Raw genomic sequence first — 19,800 nt, 5'->3', positions numbered from 1 at the left:
GCCACTTCACAGTTTAAAAACCTTCCTCTGGAAAATGCAAGACTGAGCCTTAATTTCTTGAGATCTTCTATCAAAACTGATACTTGTTCTTCCCATTGAATATTTACATTTTTGTTTTTTAAAAATAAAAGAACAATTCAAATAAGATGAACATGGTTGATTTTTGACCTTGATTTGATGCATTTAAATCTGACTCACGTGATCTTTTCTTCCCATATGGGTATGGATCTTCCATGTATCTGTTGAAAGTAACTTCAGCTGACTTCCAGGCTATGATTTCCAAACCCAAGTGACGGGTGATGGTTAGTAGTGGATGATTTGAAGATAATATTCCATTTGGAGCCCATAAAATATATAAAAGGAGAAAAAAATACCTTGAACTGCTTCACCATTTTCTAACTTGGTGCTCAAACCTTCTTCCAAGAATTTAAAAAGAAAAAAATGATGAAGATCACATTATAATTTAGGTGGGTGTGTCACTGACCTGCTTTTTCCAATTCTATGGTTAATTTATTTACCTGGGGCTCAGGTTTATGTTGAATCTCCTTGGTTCCATCAGAATCTATCCCAATAGACGCATGAGATGGTACTATCATAGAGTTTCTCATTCCTGGCTCATATGATGACTCCATTGTAGACAGAACTAGATTTTTTTTTTGTTTTTTTGACCAAAGGTGAGCAATTTTATACAGTTTCTGGAGTGAAGAATTCATGAACTACACACCTCCCTTGATTGGACTTTTGGAAGTACTTTCTTCAAGTGGAGGCAAACTCTGAGCAGCTTGCAAGCAGCAGAGAGCTACCAAAATGTTCTTTTGCAGTTGGAATAACTTACCCATTTCAAATGAAGCACAAGTGGAAAAGTAGTGATTCCTGACACTTGGAGAGGGGGTTTTTGAAGCTATGAATCTTTGCCTCTATAGACAAATTCTTGGTGATACATCCATCAGTGTCAATCAAACCTGACAAGCAAACCATGGCGCCTTGTCAAAACAATTAAAAGCTGGTTGCTCTGACACAAACTGATTCAGAGAAACTGTACAAGATGAACAACCTACCAGCAGCTAGATACTGCACATAATTTTTCTTGTGCAAAGTGCGGCAAGTATATTCAAAGGCAATAATAATTGTTAAACAAGCCTGGGCTATATTGAGGCTGAGGGGTTACAAAGGAATACCAGCAGATTTTGCCTTAATATTTATTCAAAAAAACAGGAGTGGTGTGTATGTTTGAGTGCCAAAAATCCATGTAGATAAAAAGGAAATCAAATACTTGTGCTCAGGTCAGGACTATTCTGCCGTGTCTCATCTGTCCAATCATATTGTCAGATCATATTGACTCAATTGTGCTTTGTCTGGACCTGGTCCAGACTCTGTATTCCCATTTTAAATCCAGCCAGAAATCCCACCGGGGTCAGGATGGACTTAAATAAGTCACCCTTGCCTGAGGGGCTTGTGACTTATTACTCATTCAATTCTCAACCTCAACTCACAAGACCAATTTTACTGAATGCAATTCCCCTCAAAATAGGGAAGTTACACTAGCAGGAATGGTAGTGTAACAAAAATGTAATGGAATTTGTGATGTTGTTGTTACAATAACAGTAGTAAATCTTCTGTTACTTTTTCTTTTCTGTTTTTTCCTGTCTTCAGAGGTTCCTTATATTATCCCTTGCAGTTACAGGAGGATAACATGCCCAAAACAGGGGAGGTTTACCCCTTTTGTGGCATTTTGACCTCAGATAACATGGCTAACATGTCATCTCTGTTATTTATACCAGTATTCAGGGGCAAGCCACCCTCTGTTACGTTAACCACAGGTCCAAATTGTCATTTTTCCAGATAACAGTGACACATTATCTGGGAACAGTGGGAATTTATGTTGCCAAAATCTCTTGTTATATTGTAATGCATGGAAATTCCCATCATTGGTCCTCAAAACAGAACTCCCACTTATTTTGGATTCCTTATTTCCAGCTCAGCTATCTCTAAAAAAACCATTTTAAAAACAGACCTACTTCGCGCAGCAGCGAAAAACTCTTCGCGCACAGAATCGACCGTCCCCCGACGTCAAGCCCGCTGTGCGTGCAAGCCAAAAAATACTTCGCGCACAGCAACTTCCCCCAAAAGAAGGAGGAGATTTTTCTCAATTTTTTTTTTTGATTAATCAAAAGAGGGGGTCTTAACTGCCCTCTCCAAAAATTATTGGATTTTTTGGAGGTGTCCTTGTCATGTAAAAAAAATATATATAATTAGGCCCCGTTTGGAGCCGATATAATCCAGGCGATATATGAGTTTTTTTGCATGACATCCTATGTGACATCTGATCAGGTCCGCCAAAACTTGATCAGATGTCACAAGTTTCCAGATTATATCGCGCAATCATATCGGCTCCAAACGGGGCCTTAATATCCAAAAAAAAGGCACCCGCTACCCCGATAGCCCACCCCGGGGACTTTTCACCTGCTAAGACTTAAGCGGTCGGGTACTCAGCCCCTCAAAAAGAAAGTTCGAGGGGCAGCAGTTCCGGGCCCGGCTATCCCCCAGCCGCCGTGCCGATGGCCGGCACAGGCCATCGAGCGGAGTTGCACACTCCCCCGATAACCGGCCGGCCAGCAGACATGTGTGCATCTAGCACTATTTACCGGACATCGAGGGGATTGTGTACTCCTCTCGATGGCCACTCTGTCCCGGTCATCGAGTGGAGTACATACTTCCCTCGATGACCGGGTCCGTTCCGGTCATCGAGGGGAGTGTTCACTCCTCTCGATGACCGGAGCAATCTGGTCATCGGGGGAGTATGTACTCCTCTCGAAGACCGGGTCCATGCCGGTCATCGAGAGGAGTACATCCTTCCCTCGATGACCGGGTCCGTTCCGGTCATCGAGAGGAATGTTCACTCCTCTCGACGACCGGAGTAATCGGGTCACCGAGGGGAGTGTACTCCTCTCGAGAGGAGTACATCATCCTTCCCTCGATGACCGAGTCCGTTCCGGTCATCGAGAGGAGTACATCCTTCCCTCGATGACCGGGTCCGTTCCGGTCATCGAGAGGAATGTTCACTCCTCTCGACGACCGGAGTAATCGGGTCACCGAGGGGAGTGTACATCATCCTTCCCTCGATGACCGAGTCCGTTCCGGTCATCGAGCGGAGTGTTCACACCTCTCGCCAACCGGAGCAACCAGGTCACCAAGCTCCGGTCGTCTAGAGGAGTGAACATTCCTCTCGATGACCGGAACGGACCCGGTCATCGAGGGAAGGATGTACTCCTCTCGATGACCGGAACGGACTCGGTCATCGAGGGAAGGATGATGTACTCCTCTCGAGAGGAGTACACTCCCCTCGGTGACCCGATTACTCCGGTCGTCGAAAGGAGTGAACATTCCTCTCGATGACCGGAACGGGCCCGGTCATCGAGGGAAGGATGTACTCCTCTCGATGACCGGAACGGACCCGGTCATCGAGGGAAAGATGTACTCCTCTCGATGACCGGCATGGGATGACCGGGTCGATGACCGGCATGGACCCGGTCATCGAGAGGAGTACACAATCCCCTCGATGTCCGGTAAATAGTGCTAGATGCACACATGTGTGCTGGCCGGCCGGTTATCGGGGGAGTGTGCAACTCCGCTCGATGGCCTGTGCCGGCCATCGGCACGGCGGCTGGGGGATAGCCGGGCCCGGAACTGCTGCCCCTCGAACTTTCTTTTCGAGGGGCTGGGTACCCGACCGCTTAAGTTTGAGCAGGTACAAAGGCCCCGGGGTGGGCTATCGGGGTAGCGGGTGCCTTTTTTGGATTAATATTATGATTTTTTTTTTGCATCACAAGGACAGCTTCAAAAAATCCAATATTTTTTGGAGGGGGCAAGTAAGACCCCCTCTTTTGATCAATCAAAAAAAAAATCCGGAAAAATCACCTCCTTTCGGGGGAAGTCACTGTGCGCGAAGTGTTTTTCGGCTTGCGCGCACAGCGGGCTCGACGTTGGGGGACGGTCAATTCTTTGCGCAAAGAGTTTTCCGCTGCTGCGCGAAGTAGGTCCGTTTAAAAATAAGAATTACAAACAAAATGATTTTGATGTTGATCACGTGACTACATTTCATCCAGACTAGCGAACTTGTGGCTGCGCCGCAGAAAAATCCACTGCAAAAGACCAACTTGACATAGAATAATAAACCTGCAGTTGTTATTGATTTCTTATTTGGGTGCAATAAAAATTGTAATGAAAACATGAACTGAGGAAATTCAGGATTTTTGGTTAAACCACTGAGCTTGGGAAAATTGGCCCTGAAGCAACCCCAGGTTACTGGGCTGACCCAAAATTTTCTAAAAAAATGTGTATTCTCAAACCATATTAGTTGTTGCCCTGTTGTTCAATTGCACAGGAATAAAGCAGATTGGAAAACAATGCCATTTGAGCAAGAAAATAAACTGACCCAAAGGGATAACCTGCAAATAAAAATAAACTTATTCCTTGGCAGATTCATCTGGAATTATACATGATTGAGTTTCAATGCATTTGATCTTCACCAAACACATTTAATATTGACCACTGGACCAGAACAATACTTTAAATACCATGAAGGAGGTAATATCCTAATTATCTCAGAGTGGGAGAACTCAGTGACAGAGATCTGATGGTGAAATTTAGCACTTCTCAGTGGGTTAAGGAAATTCTTGTGATTTCTCATTCAGATACTGCTATTTTTTACTTTTTGTGCATGGAGGGAAAATTCTTGCACACAGGAATTTACATTGACTCAACATCCCTTGACACTGGGCCCCCCTCCGTGCGCGCCACCAGCTCCCCTCAAAAAACTATCCGCACACGGGGGAGCCGTGCGCTGACAGGTGGCTGGGTTGAGACACTCCGGACATACGGAGGAATAAATCCTCTCAATGATGGGTACAGACCGGTCATTGAGAGGCCACATCCCTCTTGATGACCAAGATAGACTGGTCATTGGGAGGACACATCCCTCTCAATTACCGGAATATACCAGTCATCCAATGGCTACATCTCTCTTGATGAGAGTCAACGGAAATTCCCGTTCACAACGAGTTTCCCTCTGTGCGCAAAGTAGATCCGTTTAAATTTGTGAAACTAAATATACTGGTCTTCAGTATATGTAATGCATTCATTTAGAAGCTGATATCATTAGAGATTTTGGCTCAACCCAGGACAGTAAAATTCATACATAGCAATGCTGTGTCAAATCATGCACCACTGAACGTGAGGTTATTGTATTGCGTAATTTTACAACAGATGTATCATGAGATACTGCACAGATGCAAATTCTGATCATTTACATTGCCAATCAGGGTGTACAACAAAGGCTTCAATGCCCGTGAATTGGTCAAAATACCTAGCAAATCAGTCATCGAATGTGCTAGGCACAGACATGATATGAGAATTTTCATTGCGTTAGAAGATGGGTAGTTTAAAATTAAAGCAAGTATTATTTAAGTTGAAATTGGTATAGCATTGTAGGTCCCACAGAGTATGAGGAAGGTATTTCCATTGAACCTCACAGAGTTGGAGTGTGCAAGAACAGTTGAGTCAATAGCAGGAGGAAGATGACACACCCAACAGCCTCCAATTATTTCAAATGCTACATACACCAAGCATTGGGGGCAATATTAAAGTTTTGCAACATCTTGATTCCAAATTATAATGTGTGGTCATTTTCATGAGATTTTTTTTTTATTTGAAATAAGGAGTCAGTAAAAGCTGCTAAATGTCCTGTGTTGTGTTTTGTTTTTTTGGTAAGACATTATGAGCCACATAGTACACGTTACAATGATTACATGTACCAATTTTCTGGACTAATTTATTCAGGAAGATTGACCTTTATCTCTATTCTTTAGAGAATTCCCACCGCGGGCCCTAAATCGGGGCCCTAGTTGGAAATTTCAGGAGTTTACTGCCTCAACCCGACCCACCGCGGGCGCTATTTGCGTCAAAAATTTATGGCCGTCCCTAAATATGGACCTCGAGTCCCTACATGTAGGGACTCCTAGAGACTCACCTACCGACTCCTCCATCCCCCCTCGACTCCCTTTCACGGAACAAAGTCACGTGAAGCTACAACTCCCACCATCAGTCACACCCCCGAACAATATGTACCTTGATGGCCAAGGCAGGCCGGCCATCAAGAGCTACTCCCCTCGACGGCCCGTTTGTTCCGGTCATCGAGAGGAGTACATACTCCCCTTGATGGCCGGTTCCTTCTGGTCATCGAGAGGTGCACATACTCCCCTCGATGTCCGGTTCCTTCCGGTCATTGAGAGGAATAGTACTCCCCATGATGACCGGAACAAACTCATGGTCTGTTCTGATCATCGAGGGGAGTACATACTCCCCTCAATGGCCGGTTCGTTCCAGTTATCGAGAGGAGTACTCCCCACAATGACCGGAACGACCGTTTTGTTCCAACCTCATCGAGGGGGGTACTTACTCCCCTCGATGGCCGGTTCGTTCCAGTTATCGAGAGGAGTATATACTCCCCACAATGACTGGAGCGACCCGGTTTGTTCCGATCATCAAGAAGAGAATTCCCCTCGATAACCGGCCTTTCATGTGATTGACGGGGGAGTGAACCGGGGGCGACGTATGCCTTTCATGAATTTTTAGAGACTCTCGCGGTGTATGCCGCAGCAGTTTGGGGCGCTAAAACTGGCTGCGCACTCCCAGAGATCAAATTTTAGCGCCCCAAAAATACCGCCCGCGGTGGAAATGCTCTTATGCACAATCAGCCCTCTGTACTAATTCCATTGCTAGTTCAACAAAGGAGGAGACAAAGCGTTCAAGGGCCGAGTTTTGTTGCTACAAAAGAGGATGTCATGATCATCAAATCTGGCCAGTCTGTACAACCAGACATTGGCCAGCCTGAACGGCACGAAGGGCAGCAGCAGCAACAGCATGACCTCTGCGGCCTCTGTTCTTGTTGAACCGGGCCCGATCAACAACTGGTACACCGTTGGCTTCTTCATTGTCTTCCTCATCACCATCTCCTCCATACTCAATGCCTTCGGCATCAACCTCCAGAAACTCGGACTCCATAAACAGTCCAAATCAGCCGCCGGGGCTGCTTGGACGGTCGCTCTACATCCTTTCCCAAGTCATGGGTAGCACTATGGCCCTACAGTACATGCAATCAGGTAAGTAGTACCAGTTTTTTCTCTTGTTTGTTGGTTGAAAGTCAAACCTGAATTCTGTATTTTTCTTGCTTGAAATAACAGAGTATATGGTGCCTCTAGGATTGACCTGATCGATCTTCAAATTTCTATTTCCAACATGGCTACTGGGGATAAAGATCACAACGCTAGATGCGGTCCGGACGCCAGTGTTGATATCAGGGGTCGTTGGGGTCATTGGGTTTGGGAACATCCAACAGGCGGAGATCAAAGAGGAGGCGAATATGTTCCTCTCGCTCCAGCAGAAGCTCCGGGCAGGCCTCAAAGACGTGAGCAATGGTCGCTCAGCCGCGCCGACCATTCCATGATGCAACTCGTTGGCCTCCTCTGGGGCTGTAGTGCCGGCCTGCTCGCCAGCCAAACCCTGATCTTTGGCATATGGAGATTTGTAATAAAGGTACTGTTTATAGACAAAAATGATCTTTGGTCAGCAATGGTACAGATTTCAAGTGGTGAGTATGCAACTGTGTGGAGCGAGGAACGATGAGGAGGAGGCGCTAAAGGTATCATACCATTTTAAGAATGTTGCGTCAAAGTGTGATACCGTTGGATTGAAAACTTGGGGAATGTCTTATCCGAGCTGTGGAAGCAGATTCCGTTTCTGGTATATTGGGCAGCCGGACGCTGTTGGCAATGACGGTAGAGGTGTTCGCGGTATGTGCCGGAATGAGACGACTGGAAGGGTTTTGTGCAATGTGGAAAACAACCAGGGTGTGGTGAGAACGGAGACAGTCTAAGAAGGGAAGTCCTCAGTGTACCGGTCTGACGCTTTTAGAATTGTGTGGAGCTGGCTTTGGTCACAGACTGTTGTTCTGGTTTATCGGTCTTTGCTCTTGGGGAAGCGGACAATGAGGTAGAAATTTCTTTGTTCTGAGTCGTGTAGGTTCACAATCCCAACAGCCCAGCAAGGTGCTGATTACCTCTGCCGCAAAGATCGAGTCATGAGCTGGAAGAGCACCAGTCTGACGCTTTTGGACACAAACTGATTTTTGGGCTTATCAGGCTTTGTTCTTGATGGATTATAGGGGAAGGTTGGAATTTCTTTGTTCTTGTTCAGGCTCAAAAGCACTGTGAATTGGAATCTGGGGGCGTCTCTCGAATATAAAAAGGGGGCATGTGTACGTTCAGAACCACAGGACCCCTGGGAGGTATTGACTGGCTCTGCCGCAATTGTCGTCCTCCCAGCAATGACCTTTGCTTAAAGATCACTGGTTACGTCAAGAGCTCCTTTTTTCCTCAGTATTGTTCCTTGATAGGGGGAAATGCTGCGCGAAAAAAGTAGTTGTTGACGTAATTAGTGATTTTTAATTAGTTGAGGTTACTGCAGGGGGCTGTAACCAATACAAACTCTTTTTCCGTGAGTTGGAGAAAATTCAAATTCAATAAAAAAACAGAGGGTATGTCCCAGGAGCCAGAAGCCAACGCATGAACACCGCTAGTGGAAATTTTTCTTGCCATCAGAGACTTTCCAGCAAGGACAAAAGCACTAATTTATTAGAATTTATTAAATTTGCCAATTGATTTCAATGTGACTCTACAAGTGTTTTCCAGGCGGGCAACAGAAATAAACACCTGAAAAATGTAAGACCTGAAACAGGCATTGGATATGAAATTGGTTAAGCAAAAGATCCCTGTGATCAAGAAGAAGTAGAAAAAAACCAAACATGGAAGCACAAGAAAATAAATTGTGAGGATAGCTCAAATAGTGTTAAACCCAAGAGCGTGTGTGTTCTACTTACCTTGTAAAGGATACAGCTAAAATAGTGTGAAAAATCAGACCACGCACCTTTAAGAAATCTTGTGGAGATTAAAAAATAAAACTGTAAAGGACTGAACCATTTTTTGGCCCCAAAACTGGAGGTTCAAGACATACAAAAGAGAGGACCACTCTGTTAGAGAGGGCCAAGATTGTGACTCAGAAGGAGCAATTAATCACCCTGTCCCAATCTGAAAGGACCTTTGCCCACCCTAAAGAGACAGCCCCAGTTGTTTGACAGGTTTGTCTTTTTTGGGTGGGCAAAATTCCTTTGAGATTGAGCCAGTGTTGTTCATTTCCCCTTCTGAGTCACACAGGAAGGGATTTTGGAAGTTCTTGTAGAGACTGTAAGATGAAGATGTGTCTGGAAAGAGTTGAACTCACAACCTCAGCCATGCTGAAACACATTCTAGAGTGCTTCCTTTACCAATTAGGCTACAGGCACTTGTGGCTGACAGCTGGGTGTTTGGTTATACTTTGGTGATACATCATGGTAGCAGACCAACAGAAAACTTGGCAGTTTTTTCCTTCTGTTTTCCATCCTTCTTTCTTCTCTTTTCTTTTAGTCAACCAGTGGTTGTTTACCAAGAGGTTGATGAGGACAAATTCCTCTTTCTTAATCCTTTTGACCAGAATCACACCCAGCTACACCTTTTCTGCATTGTTTAAAGTATGAAGAAATTTTCTGGCTGGTAGTACATTGGAAGACTTCCCGTAGGATCTACGCCCCCCGTACAGACTAAAATTTCACAGATCTAAACCTTACTTGCTGGTGAAAAGTGATTGAGATCAACTTCTCACCAGCCAGTAAGGTTTAACCTGGCCTGACAGATCTGAATTTTTAGCCCACGGGAAGTCATCCATTATGTAGCACCTACAACTCAGCATCTTGAAGAAAAATCAACTTGGCCAAAGTGGAGTCTACCCTCTTACATATAATTCAAAAAAATGGCCTAATTGAGGCTTCTAAATGTATTTCAAGAAAACCATTTTTCAACAATCAAGGTGCTCTGAGGGGTTTGAAAGGTGTGTGGTAGTGTTCTACCCCTGCAACCAATCTGTAATTCCTGTGACAGATGATTGGCTTGTGGCAAATTTTACAAGAGGTTTTAAACATGATGGGTTTTTTTACGATTAATTTGAACAGAATAGGTTATCACTGCCAGCATATTTGGCTGGGATGAAGTCATCCCAGTTTAACTGGGATGAACTCAACCAATAAAAATGATGAAGATCACATCATAATTTAGGTGGGTGTGTCACTGACCTGCTTTTTCCAATTCTATGGTTAATTTATTTACCTGGGGCTCAGGTTTATGTTGAATCTCCTTGGTTCCATCAGAATCTATCCCAATAGACGCATGAGATGGTACTATCATAGAGTTTCTCATTCCTGGCTCATATGATGACTCCATTGTAGACAGAACTAGATTTTTTTTTTGTTTTTTTGACCAAAGGTGAGCAATTTTATACAGTTTCTGGAGTGAAGAATTCATGAACTACACACCTCCCTTGATTGGACTTTTGGAAGTACTTTCTTCAAGTGGAGGCAAACTCTGAGCAGCTTGCAAGCAGCAGAGAGCTACCAAAATGTTCTTTTGCAGTTGGAATAACTTACCCATTTCAAATGAAGCACAAGTGGAAAAGTAGTGATTCCTGACACTTGGAGAGGGGGTTTTTGAAGCTATGAATCTTTGCCTCTATAGACAAATTCTTGGTGATACATCCATCAGTGTCAATCAAACCTGACAAGCAAACCATGGCGCCTTGTCAAAACAATTAAAAGCTGGTTGCTCTGACACAAACTGATTCAGAGAAACTGTACAAGATGAACAACCTACCAGCAGCTAGATACTGCACATAATTTTTCTTGTGCAAAGTGCGGCAAGTATATTCAAAGGCAATAATAATTGTTAAACAAGCCTGGGCTATATTGAGGCTGAGGGGTTACAAAGGAATACCAGCAGATTTTGCCTTAATATTTATTCAAAAAAACAGGAGTGGTGTGTATGTTTGAGTGCCAAAAATCCATGTAGATAAAAAGGAAATCAAATACTTGTGCTCAGGTCAGGACTATTCTGCCGTGTCTCATCTGTCCAATCATATTGTCAGATCATATTGACTCAATTGTGCTTTGTCTGGACCTGGTCCAGACTCTGTATTCCCATTTTAAATCCAGCCAGAAATCCCACCGGGGTCAGGATGGACTTAAATAAGTCACCCTTGCCTGAGGGGCTTGTGACTTATTACTCATTCAATTCTCAACCTCAACTCACAAGACCAATTTTACTGAATGCAATTCCCCTCAAAATAGGGAAGTTACACTAGCAGGAATGGTAGTGTAACAAAAATGTAATGGAATTTGTGATGTTGTTGTTACAATAACAGTAGTAAATCTTCTGTTACTTTTTCTTTTCTGTTTTTTCCTGTCTTCAGAGGTTCCTTATATTATCCCTTGCAGTTACAGGAGGATAACATGCCCAAAACAGGGGAGGTTTACCCCTTTTGTGGCATTTTGACCTCAGATAACATGGCTAACATGTCATCTCTGTTATTTATACCAGTATTCAGGGGCAAGCCACCCTCTGTTACGTTAACCACAGGTCCAAATTGTCATTTTTCCAGATAACAGTGACACATTATCTGGGAACAGTGGGAATTTATGTTGCCAAAATCTCTTGTTATATTGTAATGCATGGAAATTCCCATCATTGGTCCTCAAAACAGAACTCCCACTTATTTTGGATTCCTTATTTCCAGCTCAGCTATCTCTAAAAAAACCATTTTAAAAACAGACCTACTTCGCGCAGCAGCGAAAAACTCTTCGCGCACAGAATCGACCGTCCCCCGACGTCAAGCCCGCTGTGCGTGCAAGCCAAAAAATACTTCGCGCACAGCAACTTCCCCCAAAAGAAGGAGGAGATTTTTCTCAATTTTTTTTTTTGATTAATCAAAAGAGGGGGTCTTAACTGCCCTCTCCAAAAATTATTGGATTTTTTGGAGGTGTCCTTGTCATGTAAAAAAAATATATATAATTAGGCCCCGTTTGGAGCCGATATAATCCAGGCGATATATGAGTTTTTTTGCATGACATCCTATGTGACATCTGATCAGGTCCGCCAAAACTTGATCAGATGTCACAAGTTTCCAGATTATATCGCGCAATCATATCGGCTCCAAACGGGGCCTTAATATCCAAAAAAAAGGCACCCGCTACCCCGATAGCCCACCCCGGGGCCTTTGTACCTGCTCAAACTTAAGCGGTCGGGTACCCAGCCCCTCAAAAAGAAAGTTCGAGGGGCAGCAGTTCCGGGCCCGGCTATCCCCCAGCCGCCGTGCCGATGGCCGGCACAGGCCATCGAGCGGAGTTGCACACTCCCCCGATAACCGGCCGGCCAGCAGACATGTGTGCATCTAGCACTATTTACCGGACATCGAGGGGATTGTGTACTCCTCTCGATGGCCACTCTGTCCCGGTCATCGAGTGGAGTACATACTTCCCTCGATGACCGGGTCCGTTCCGGTCATCGAGGGGAGTGTTCACTCCTCTCGATGACCGGAGCAATCTGGTCATCGGGGGAGTATGTACTCCTCTCGATGACCGGGTCCATGCCGGTCATCGAGAGGAGTACATCCTTCCCTCGATGACCGGGTCCGTTCCGGTCATCGAGAGGAATGTTCACTCCTCTCGACGACCGGAGTAATCGGGTCACCGAGGGGAGTGTACTCCTCTCGAGAGGAGTACATCATCCTTCCCTCGATGACCGAGTCCGTTCCGGTCATCGAGAGGAGTACATCCTTCCCTCGATGACCGGGTCCGTTCCGGTCATCGAGAGGAATGTTCACTCCTCTCGACGACCGGAGTAATCGGGTCACCGAGGGGAGTGTACATCATCCTTCCCTCGATGACCGAGTCCGTTCCGGTCATCGAGCGGAGTGTTCACACCTCTCGCCAACCGGAGCAACCAGGTCACCAAGCTCCGGTCGTCTAGAGGAGTGAACATTCCTCTCGATGACCGGAACGGACCCGGTCATCGAGGGAAGGATGTACTCCTCTCGATGACCGGAACGGACTCGGTCATCGAGGGAAGGATGATGTACTCCTCTCGAGAGGAGTACACTCCCCTCGGTGACCCGATTACTCCGGTCGTCGAAAGGAGTGAACATTCCTCTCGATGACCGGAACGGGCCCGGTCATCGAGGGAAGGATGTACTCCTCTCGATGACCGGAACGGACCCGGTCATCGAGGGAAAGATGTACTCCTCTCGATGACCGGCATGGGATGACCGGGTCGATGACCGGCATGGACCCGGTCATCGAGAGGAGTACACAATCCCCTCGATGTCCGGTAAATAGTGCTAGATGCACACATGTGTGCTGGCCGGCCGGTTATCGGGGGAGTGTGCAACTCCGCTCGATGGCCTGTGCCGGCCATCGGCACGGCGGCTGGGGGATAGCCGGGCCCGGAACTGCTGCCCCTCGAACTTTCTTTTCGAGGGGCTGGGTACCCGACCGCTTAAGTTTGAGCAGGTACAAAGGCCCCGGGGTGGGCTATCGGGGTAGCGGGTGCCTTTTTTGGATTAATATTATGATTTTTTTTTTGCATCACAAGGACAGCTTCAAAAAATCCAATATTTTTTGGAGGGGGCAAGTAAGACCCCCTCTTTTGATCAATCAAAAAAAAAATCCGGAAAAATCACCTCCTTTCGGGGGAAGTCACTGTGCGCGAAGTGTTTTTCGGCTTGCGCGCACAGCGGGCTCGACGTTGGGGGACGGTCAATTCTTTGCGCAAAGAGTTTTCCGCTGCTGCGCGAAGTAGGTCCGTTTAAAAATAAGAATTACAAACAAAATGATTTTGATGTTGATCACGTGACTACATTTCATCCAGACTAGCGAACTTGTGGCTGCGCCGCAGAAAAATCCACTGCAAAAGACCAACTTGACATAGAATAATAAACCTGCAGTTGTTATTGATTTCTTATTTGGGTGCAATAAAAATTGTAATGAAAACATGAACTGAGGAAATTCAGGATTTTTGGTTAAACCACTGAGCTTGGGAAAATTGGCCCTGAAGCAACCCCAGGTTACTGGGCTGACCCAAAATTTTCTAAAAAAATGTGTATTCTCAAACCATATTAGTTGTTGCCCTGTTGTTCAATTGCACAGGAATAAAGCAGATTGGAAAACAATGCCATTTGAGCAAGAAAATAAACTGACCCAAAGGGATAACCTGCAAATAAAAATAAACTTATTCCTTGGCAGATTCATCTGGAATTATACATGATTGAGTTTCAATGCATTTGATCTTCACCAAACACATTTAATATTGACCACTGGACCAGAACAATACTTTAAATACCATGAAGGAGGTAATATCCTAATTATCTCAGAGTGGGAGAACTCAGTGACAGAGATCTGATGGTGAAATTTAGCACTTCTCAGTGGGTTAAGGAAATTCTTGTGATTTCTCATTCAGATACTGCTATTTTTTACTTTTTGTGCATGGAGGGAAAATTCTTGCACACAGGAATTTACATTGACTCAACATCCCTTGACACTGGGCCCCCCTCCGTGCGCGCCACCAGCTCCCCTCAAAAAACTATCCGCACACGGGGGAGCCGTGCGCTGACAGGTGGCTGGGTTGAGACACTCCGGACATACGGAGGAATAAATCCTCTCAATGATGGGTACAGACCGGTCATTGAGAGGCCACATCCCTCTTGATGACCAAGATAGACTGGTCATTGGGAGGACACATCCCTCTCAATTACCGGAATATACCAGTCATCCAATGGCTACATCTCTCTTGATGAGAGTCAACGGAAATTCCCGTTCACAACGAGTTTCCCTCTGTGCGCAAAGTAGATCCGTTTAAATTTGTGAAACTAAATATACTGGTCTTCAGTATATGTAATGCATTCATTTAGAAGCTGATATCATTAGAGATTTTGGCTCAACCCAGGACAGTAAAATTCATACATAGCAATGCTGTGTCAAATCATGCACCACTGAACGTGAGGTTATTGTATTGCGTAATTTTACAACAGATGTATCATGAGATACTGCACAGATGCAAATTCTGATCATTTACATTGCCAATCAGGGTGTACAACAAAGGCTTCAATGCCCGTGAATTGGTCAAAATACCTAGCAAATCAGTCATCGAATGTGCTAGGCACAGACATGATATGAGAATTTTCATTGCGTTAGAAGATGGGTAGTTTAAAATTAAAGCAAGTATTATTTAAGTTGAAATTGGTATAGCATTGTAGGTCCCACAGAGTATGAGGAAGGTATTTCCATTGAACCTCACAGAGTTGGAGTGTGCAAGAACAGTTGAGTCAATAGCAGGAGGAAGATGACACACCCAACAGCCTCCAATTATTTCAAATGCTACATACACCAAGCATTGGGGGCAATATTAAAGTTTTGCAACATCTTGATTCCAAATTATAATGTGTGGTCATTTTCATGAGATTTTTTTTTTATTTGAAATAAGGAGTCAGTAAAAGCTGCTAAATGTCCTGTGTTGTGTTTTGTTTTTTTGGTAAGACATTATGAGCCACATAGTACACGTTACAATGATTACATGTACCAATTTTCTGGACTAATTTATTCAGGAAGATTGACCTTTATCTCTATTCTTTAGAGAATTCCCACCGCGGGCCCTAAATCGGGGCCCTAGTTGGAAATTTCAGGAGTTTACTGCCTCAACCCGACCCACCGCGGGCGCTATTTGCGTCAAAAATTTATGGCCGTCCCTAAATATGGACCTCGAGTCCCTACATGTAGGGACTCCTAGAGACTCACCTACCGACTCCTCCATCCCCCCTCGACTCCCTTTCACGGAACAAAGTCACGTGAAGCTACAACTCCCACCATCAGTCACACCCCCGAACAATATGTACCTTGATGGCCAAGGCAGGCCGGCCATCAAGAGCTACTCCCCTCGACGGCCCGTTTGTTCCGGTCATCGAGAGGAGTACATACTCCCCTTGATGGCCGGTTCCTTCTGGTCATCGAGAGGTGCACATACTCCCCTCGATGTCCGGTTCCTTCCGGTCATTGAGAGGAATAGTACTCCCCATGATGACCGGAACAAACTCATGGTCTGTTCTGATCATCGAGGGGAGTACATACTCCCCTCAATGGCCGGTTCGTTCCAGTTATCGAGAGGAGTACTCCCCACAATGACCGGAACGACCGTTTTGTTCCAACCTCATCGAGGGGGGTACTTACTCCCCTCGATGGCCGGTTCGTTCCAGTTATCGAGAGGAGTATATACTCCCCACAATGACTGGAGCGACCCGGTTTGTTCCGATCATCAAGAAGAGAATTCCCCTCGATAACCGGCCTTTCATGTGATTGACGGGGGAGTGAACCGGGGGCGACGTATGCCTTTCATGAATTTTTAGAGACTCTCGCGGTGTATGCCGCAGCAGTTTGGGGCGCTAAAACTGGCTGCGCACTCCCAGAGATCAAATTTTAGCGCCCCAAAAATACCGCCCGCGGTGGAAATGCTCTTATGCACAATCAGCCCTCTGTACTAATTCCATTGCTAGTTCAACAAAGGAGGAGACAAAGCGTTCAAGGGCCGAGTTTTGTTGCTACAAAAGAGGATGTCATGATCATCAAATCTGGCCAGTCTGTACAACCAGACATTGGCCAGCCTGAACGGCACGAAGGGCAGCAGCAGCAACAGCATGACCTCTGCGGCCTCTGTTCTTGTTGAACCGGGCCCGATCAACAACTGGTACACCGTTGGCTTCTTCATTGTCTTCCTCATCACCATCTCCTCCATACTCAATGCCTTCGGCATCAACCTCCAGAAACTCGGACTCCATAAACAGTCCAAATCAGCCGCCGGGGCTGCTTGGACGGTCGCTCTACATCCTTTCCCAAGTCATGGGTAGCACTATGGCCCTACAGTACATGCAATCAGGTAAGTAGTACCAGTTTTTTCTCTTGTTTGTTGGTTGAAAGTCAAACCTGAATTCTGTATTTTTCTTGCTTGAAATAACAGAGTATATGGTGCCTCTAGGATTGACCTGATCGATCTTCAAATTTCTATTTCCAACATGGCTACTGGGGATAAAGATCACAACGCTAGATGCGGTCCGGACGCCAGTGTTGATATCAGGGGTCGTTGGGGTCATTGGGTTTGGGAACATCCAACAGGCGGAGATCAAAGAGGAGGCGAATATGTTCCTCTCGCTCCAGCAGAAGCTCCGGGCAGGCCTCAAAGACGTGAGCAATGGTCGCTCAGCCGCGCCGACCATTCCATGATGCAACTCGTTGGCCTCCTCTGGGGCTGTAGTGCCGGCCTGCTCGCCAGCCAAACCCTGATCTTTGGCATATGGAGATTTGTAATAAAGGTACTGTTTATAGACAAAAATGATCTTTGGTCAGCAATGGTACAGATTTCAAGTGGTGAGTATGCAACTGTGTGGAGCGAGGAACGATGAGGAGGAGGCGCTAAAGGTATCATACCATTTTAAGAATGTTGCGTCAAAGTGTGATACCGTTGGATTGAAAACTTGGGGAATGTCTTATCCGAGCTGTGGAAGCAGATTCCGTTTCTGGTATATTGGGCAGCCGGACGCTGTTGGCAATGACGGTAGAGGTGTTCGCGGTATGTGCCGGAATGAGACGACTGGAAGGGTTTTGTGCAATGTGGAAAACAACCAGGGTGTGGTGAGAACGGAGACAGTCTAAGAAGGGAAGTCCTCAGTGTACCGGTCTGACGCTTTTAGAATTGTGTGGAGCTGGCTTTGGTCACAGACTGTTGTTCTGGTTTATCGGTCTTTGCTCTTGGGGAAGCGGACAATGAGGTAGAAATTTCTTTGTTCTGAGTCGTGTAGGTTCACAATCCCAACAGCCCAGCAAGGTGCTGATTACCTCTGCCGCAAAGATCGAGTCATGAGCTGGAAGAGCACCAGTCTGACGCTTTTGGACACAAACTGATTTTTGGGCTTATCAGGCTTTGTTCTTGATGGATTATAGGGGAAGGTTGGAATTTCTTTGTTCTTGTTCAGGCTCAAAAGCACTGTGAATTGGAATCTGGGGGCGTCTCTCGAATATAAAAAGGGGGCATGTGTACGTTCAGAACCACAGGACCCCTGGGAGGTATTGACTGGCTCTGCCGCAATTGTCGTCCTCCCAGCAATGACCTTTGCTTAAAGATCACTGGTTACGTCAAGAGCTCCTTTTTTCCTCAGTATTGTTCCTTGATAGGGGGAAATGCTGCGCGAAAAAAGTAGTTGTTGACGTAATTAGTGATTTTTAATTAGTTGAGGTTACTGCAGGGGGCTGTAACCAATACAAACTCTTTTTCCGTGAGTTGGAGAAAATTCAAATTCAATAAAAAAACAGAGGGTATGTCCCAGGAGCCAGAAGCCAACGCATGAACACCGCTAGTGGAAATTTTTCTTGCCATCAGAGACTTTCCAGCAAGGACAAAAGCACTAATTTATTAGAATTTATTAAATTTGCCAATTGATTTCAATGTGACTCTACAAGTGTTTTCCAGGCGGGCAACAGAAATAAACACCTGAAAAATGTAAGACCTGAAACAGGCATTGGATATGAAATTGGTTAAGCAAAAGATCCCTGTGATCAAGAAGAAGTAGAAAAAAACCAAACATGGAAGCACAAGAAAATAAATTGTGAGGATAGCTCAAATAGTGTTAAACCCAAGAGCGTGTGTGTTCTACTTACCTTGTAAAGGATACAGCTAAAATAGTGTGAAAAATCAGACCACGCACCTTTAAGAAATCTTGTGGAGATTAAAAAATAAAACTGTAAAGGACTGAACCATTTTTTGGCCCCAAAACTGGAGGTTCAAGACATACAAAAGAGAGGACCACTCTGTTAGAGAGGGCCAAGATTGTGACTCAGAAGGAGCAATTAATCACCCTGTCCCAATCTGAAAGGACCTTTGCCCACCCTAAAGAGACAGCCCCAGTTGTTTGACAGGTTTGTCTTTTTTGGGTGGGCAAAATTCCTTTGAGATTGAGCCAGTGTTGTTCATTTCCCCTTCTGAGTCACACAGGAAGGGATTTTGGAAGTTCTTGTAGAGACTGTAAGATGAAGATGTGTCTGGAAAGAGTTGAACTCACAACCTCAGCCATGCTGAAACACATTCTAGAGTGCTTCCTTTACCAATTAGGCTACAGGCACTTGTGGCTGACAGCTGGGTGTTTGGTTATACTTTGGTGATACATCATGGTAGCAGACCAACAGAAAACTTGGCAGTTTTTTCCTTCTGTTTTCCATCCTTCTTTCTTCTCTTTTCTTTTAGTCAACCAGTGGTTGTTTACCAAGAGGTTGATGAGGACAAATTCCTCTTTCTTAATCCTTTTGACCAGAATCACACCCAGCTACACCTTTTCTGCATTGTTTAAAGTATGAAGAAATTTTCTGGCTGGTAGTACATTGGAAGACTTCCCGTAGGATCTACGCCCCCCGTACAGACTAAAATTTCACAGATCTAAACCTTACTTGCTGGTGAAAAGTGATTGAGATCAACTTCTCACCAGCCAGTAAGGTTTAACCTGGCCTGACAGATCTGAATTTTTAGCCCACGGGAAGTCATCCATTATGTAGCACCTACAACTCAGCATCTTGAAGAAAAATCAACTTGGCCAAAGTGGAGTCTACCCTCTTACATATAATTCAAAAAAATGGCCTAATTGAGGCTTCTAAATGTATTTCAAGAAAACCATTTTTCAACAATCAAGGTGCTCTGAGGGGTTTGAAAGGTGTGTGGTAGTGTTCTACCCCTGCAACCAATCTGTAATTCCTGTGACAGATGATTGGCTTGTGGCAAATTTTACAAGAGGTTTTAA

At 45.1% G+C, this 19,800-nt stretch overlaps 2 protein-coding genes across 2 annotated transcripts; both read right to left on the bottom strand.

Annotated features, from left to right (window-relative positions):
- Positions 1-6,849: 6,849 nt before the first annotated feature.
- Positions 6,850-7,374, bottom strand: PtA15_3A219 (uncharacterized protein; the record flags this gene model as incomplete). The annotated part of the gene is made up of 2 exons (XM_053167165.1): positions 6,850-7,056; positions 7,267-7,374. The coding sequence occupies 2 exons, from the start codon at positions 7,372-7,374 to the stop codon at positions 6,850-6,852; spliced, it is 315 nt and encodes a 104-aa protein (XP_053018409.1).
- Positions 7,375-16,584: 9,210 nt separating this feature from the next.
- On the bottom strand, positions 16,585-17,109 carry PtA15_3A218 (uncharacterized protein; the record flags this gene model as incomplete). Its single annotated transcript, XM_053167164.1, has 2 exons — positions 16,585-16,791; positions 17,002-17,109. 2 exons carry the CDS (start codon positions 17,107-17,109, stop codon positions 16,585-16,587), a joined length of 315 nt encoding a protein of 104 aa, XP_053018408.1.
- Between the last annotated feature and the right edge of the window lie 2,691 nt (positions 17,110-19,800).

This window comes from Puccinia triticina, chromosome 3A, assembly GCF_026914185.1.
Source record: "Puccinia triticina chromosome 3A, complete sequence".
NCBI classification, from domain to species: Eukaryota; Fungi; Basidiomycota; class Pucciniomycetes; order Pucciniales; family Pucciniaceae; genus Puccinia; species Puccinia triticina.
This window is presented reverse-complemented; position numbering and strand designations above follow the sequence as displayed.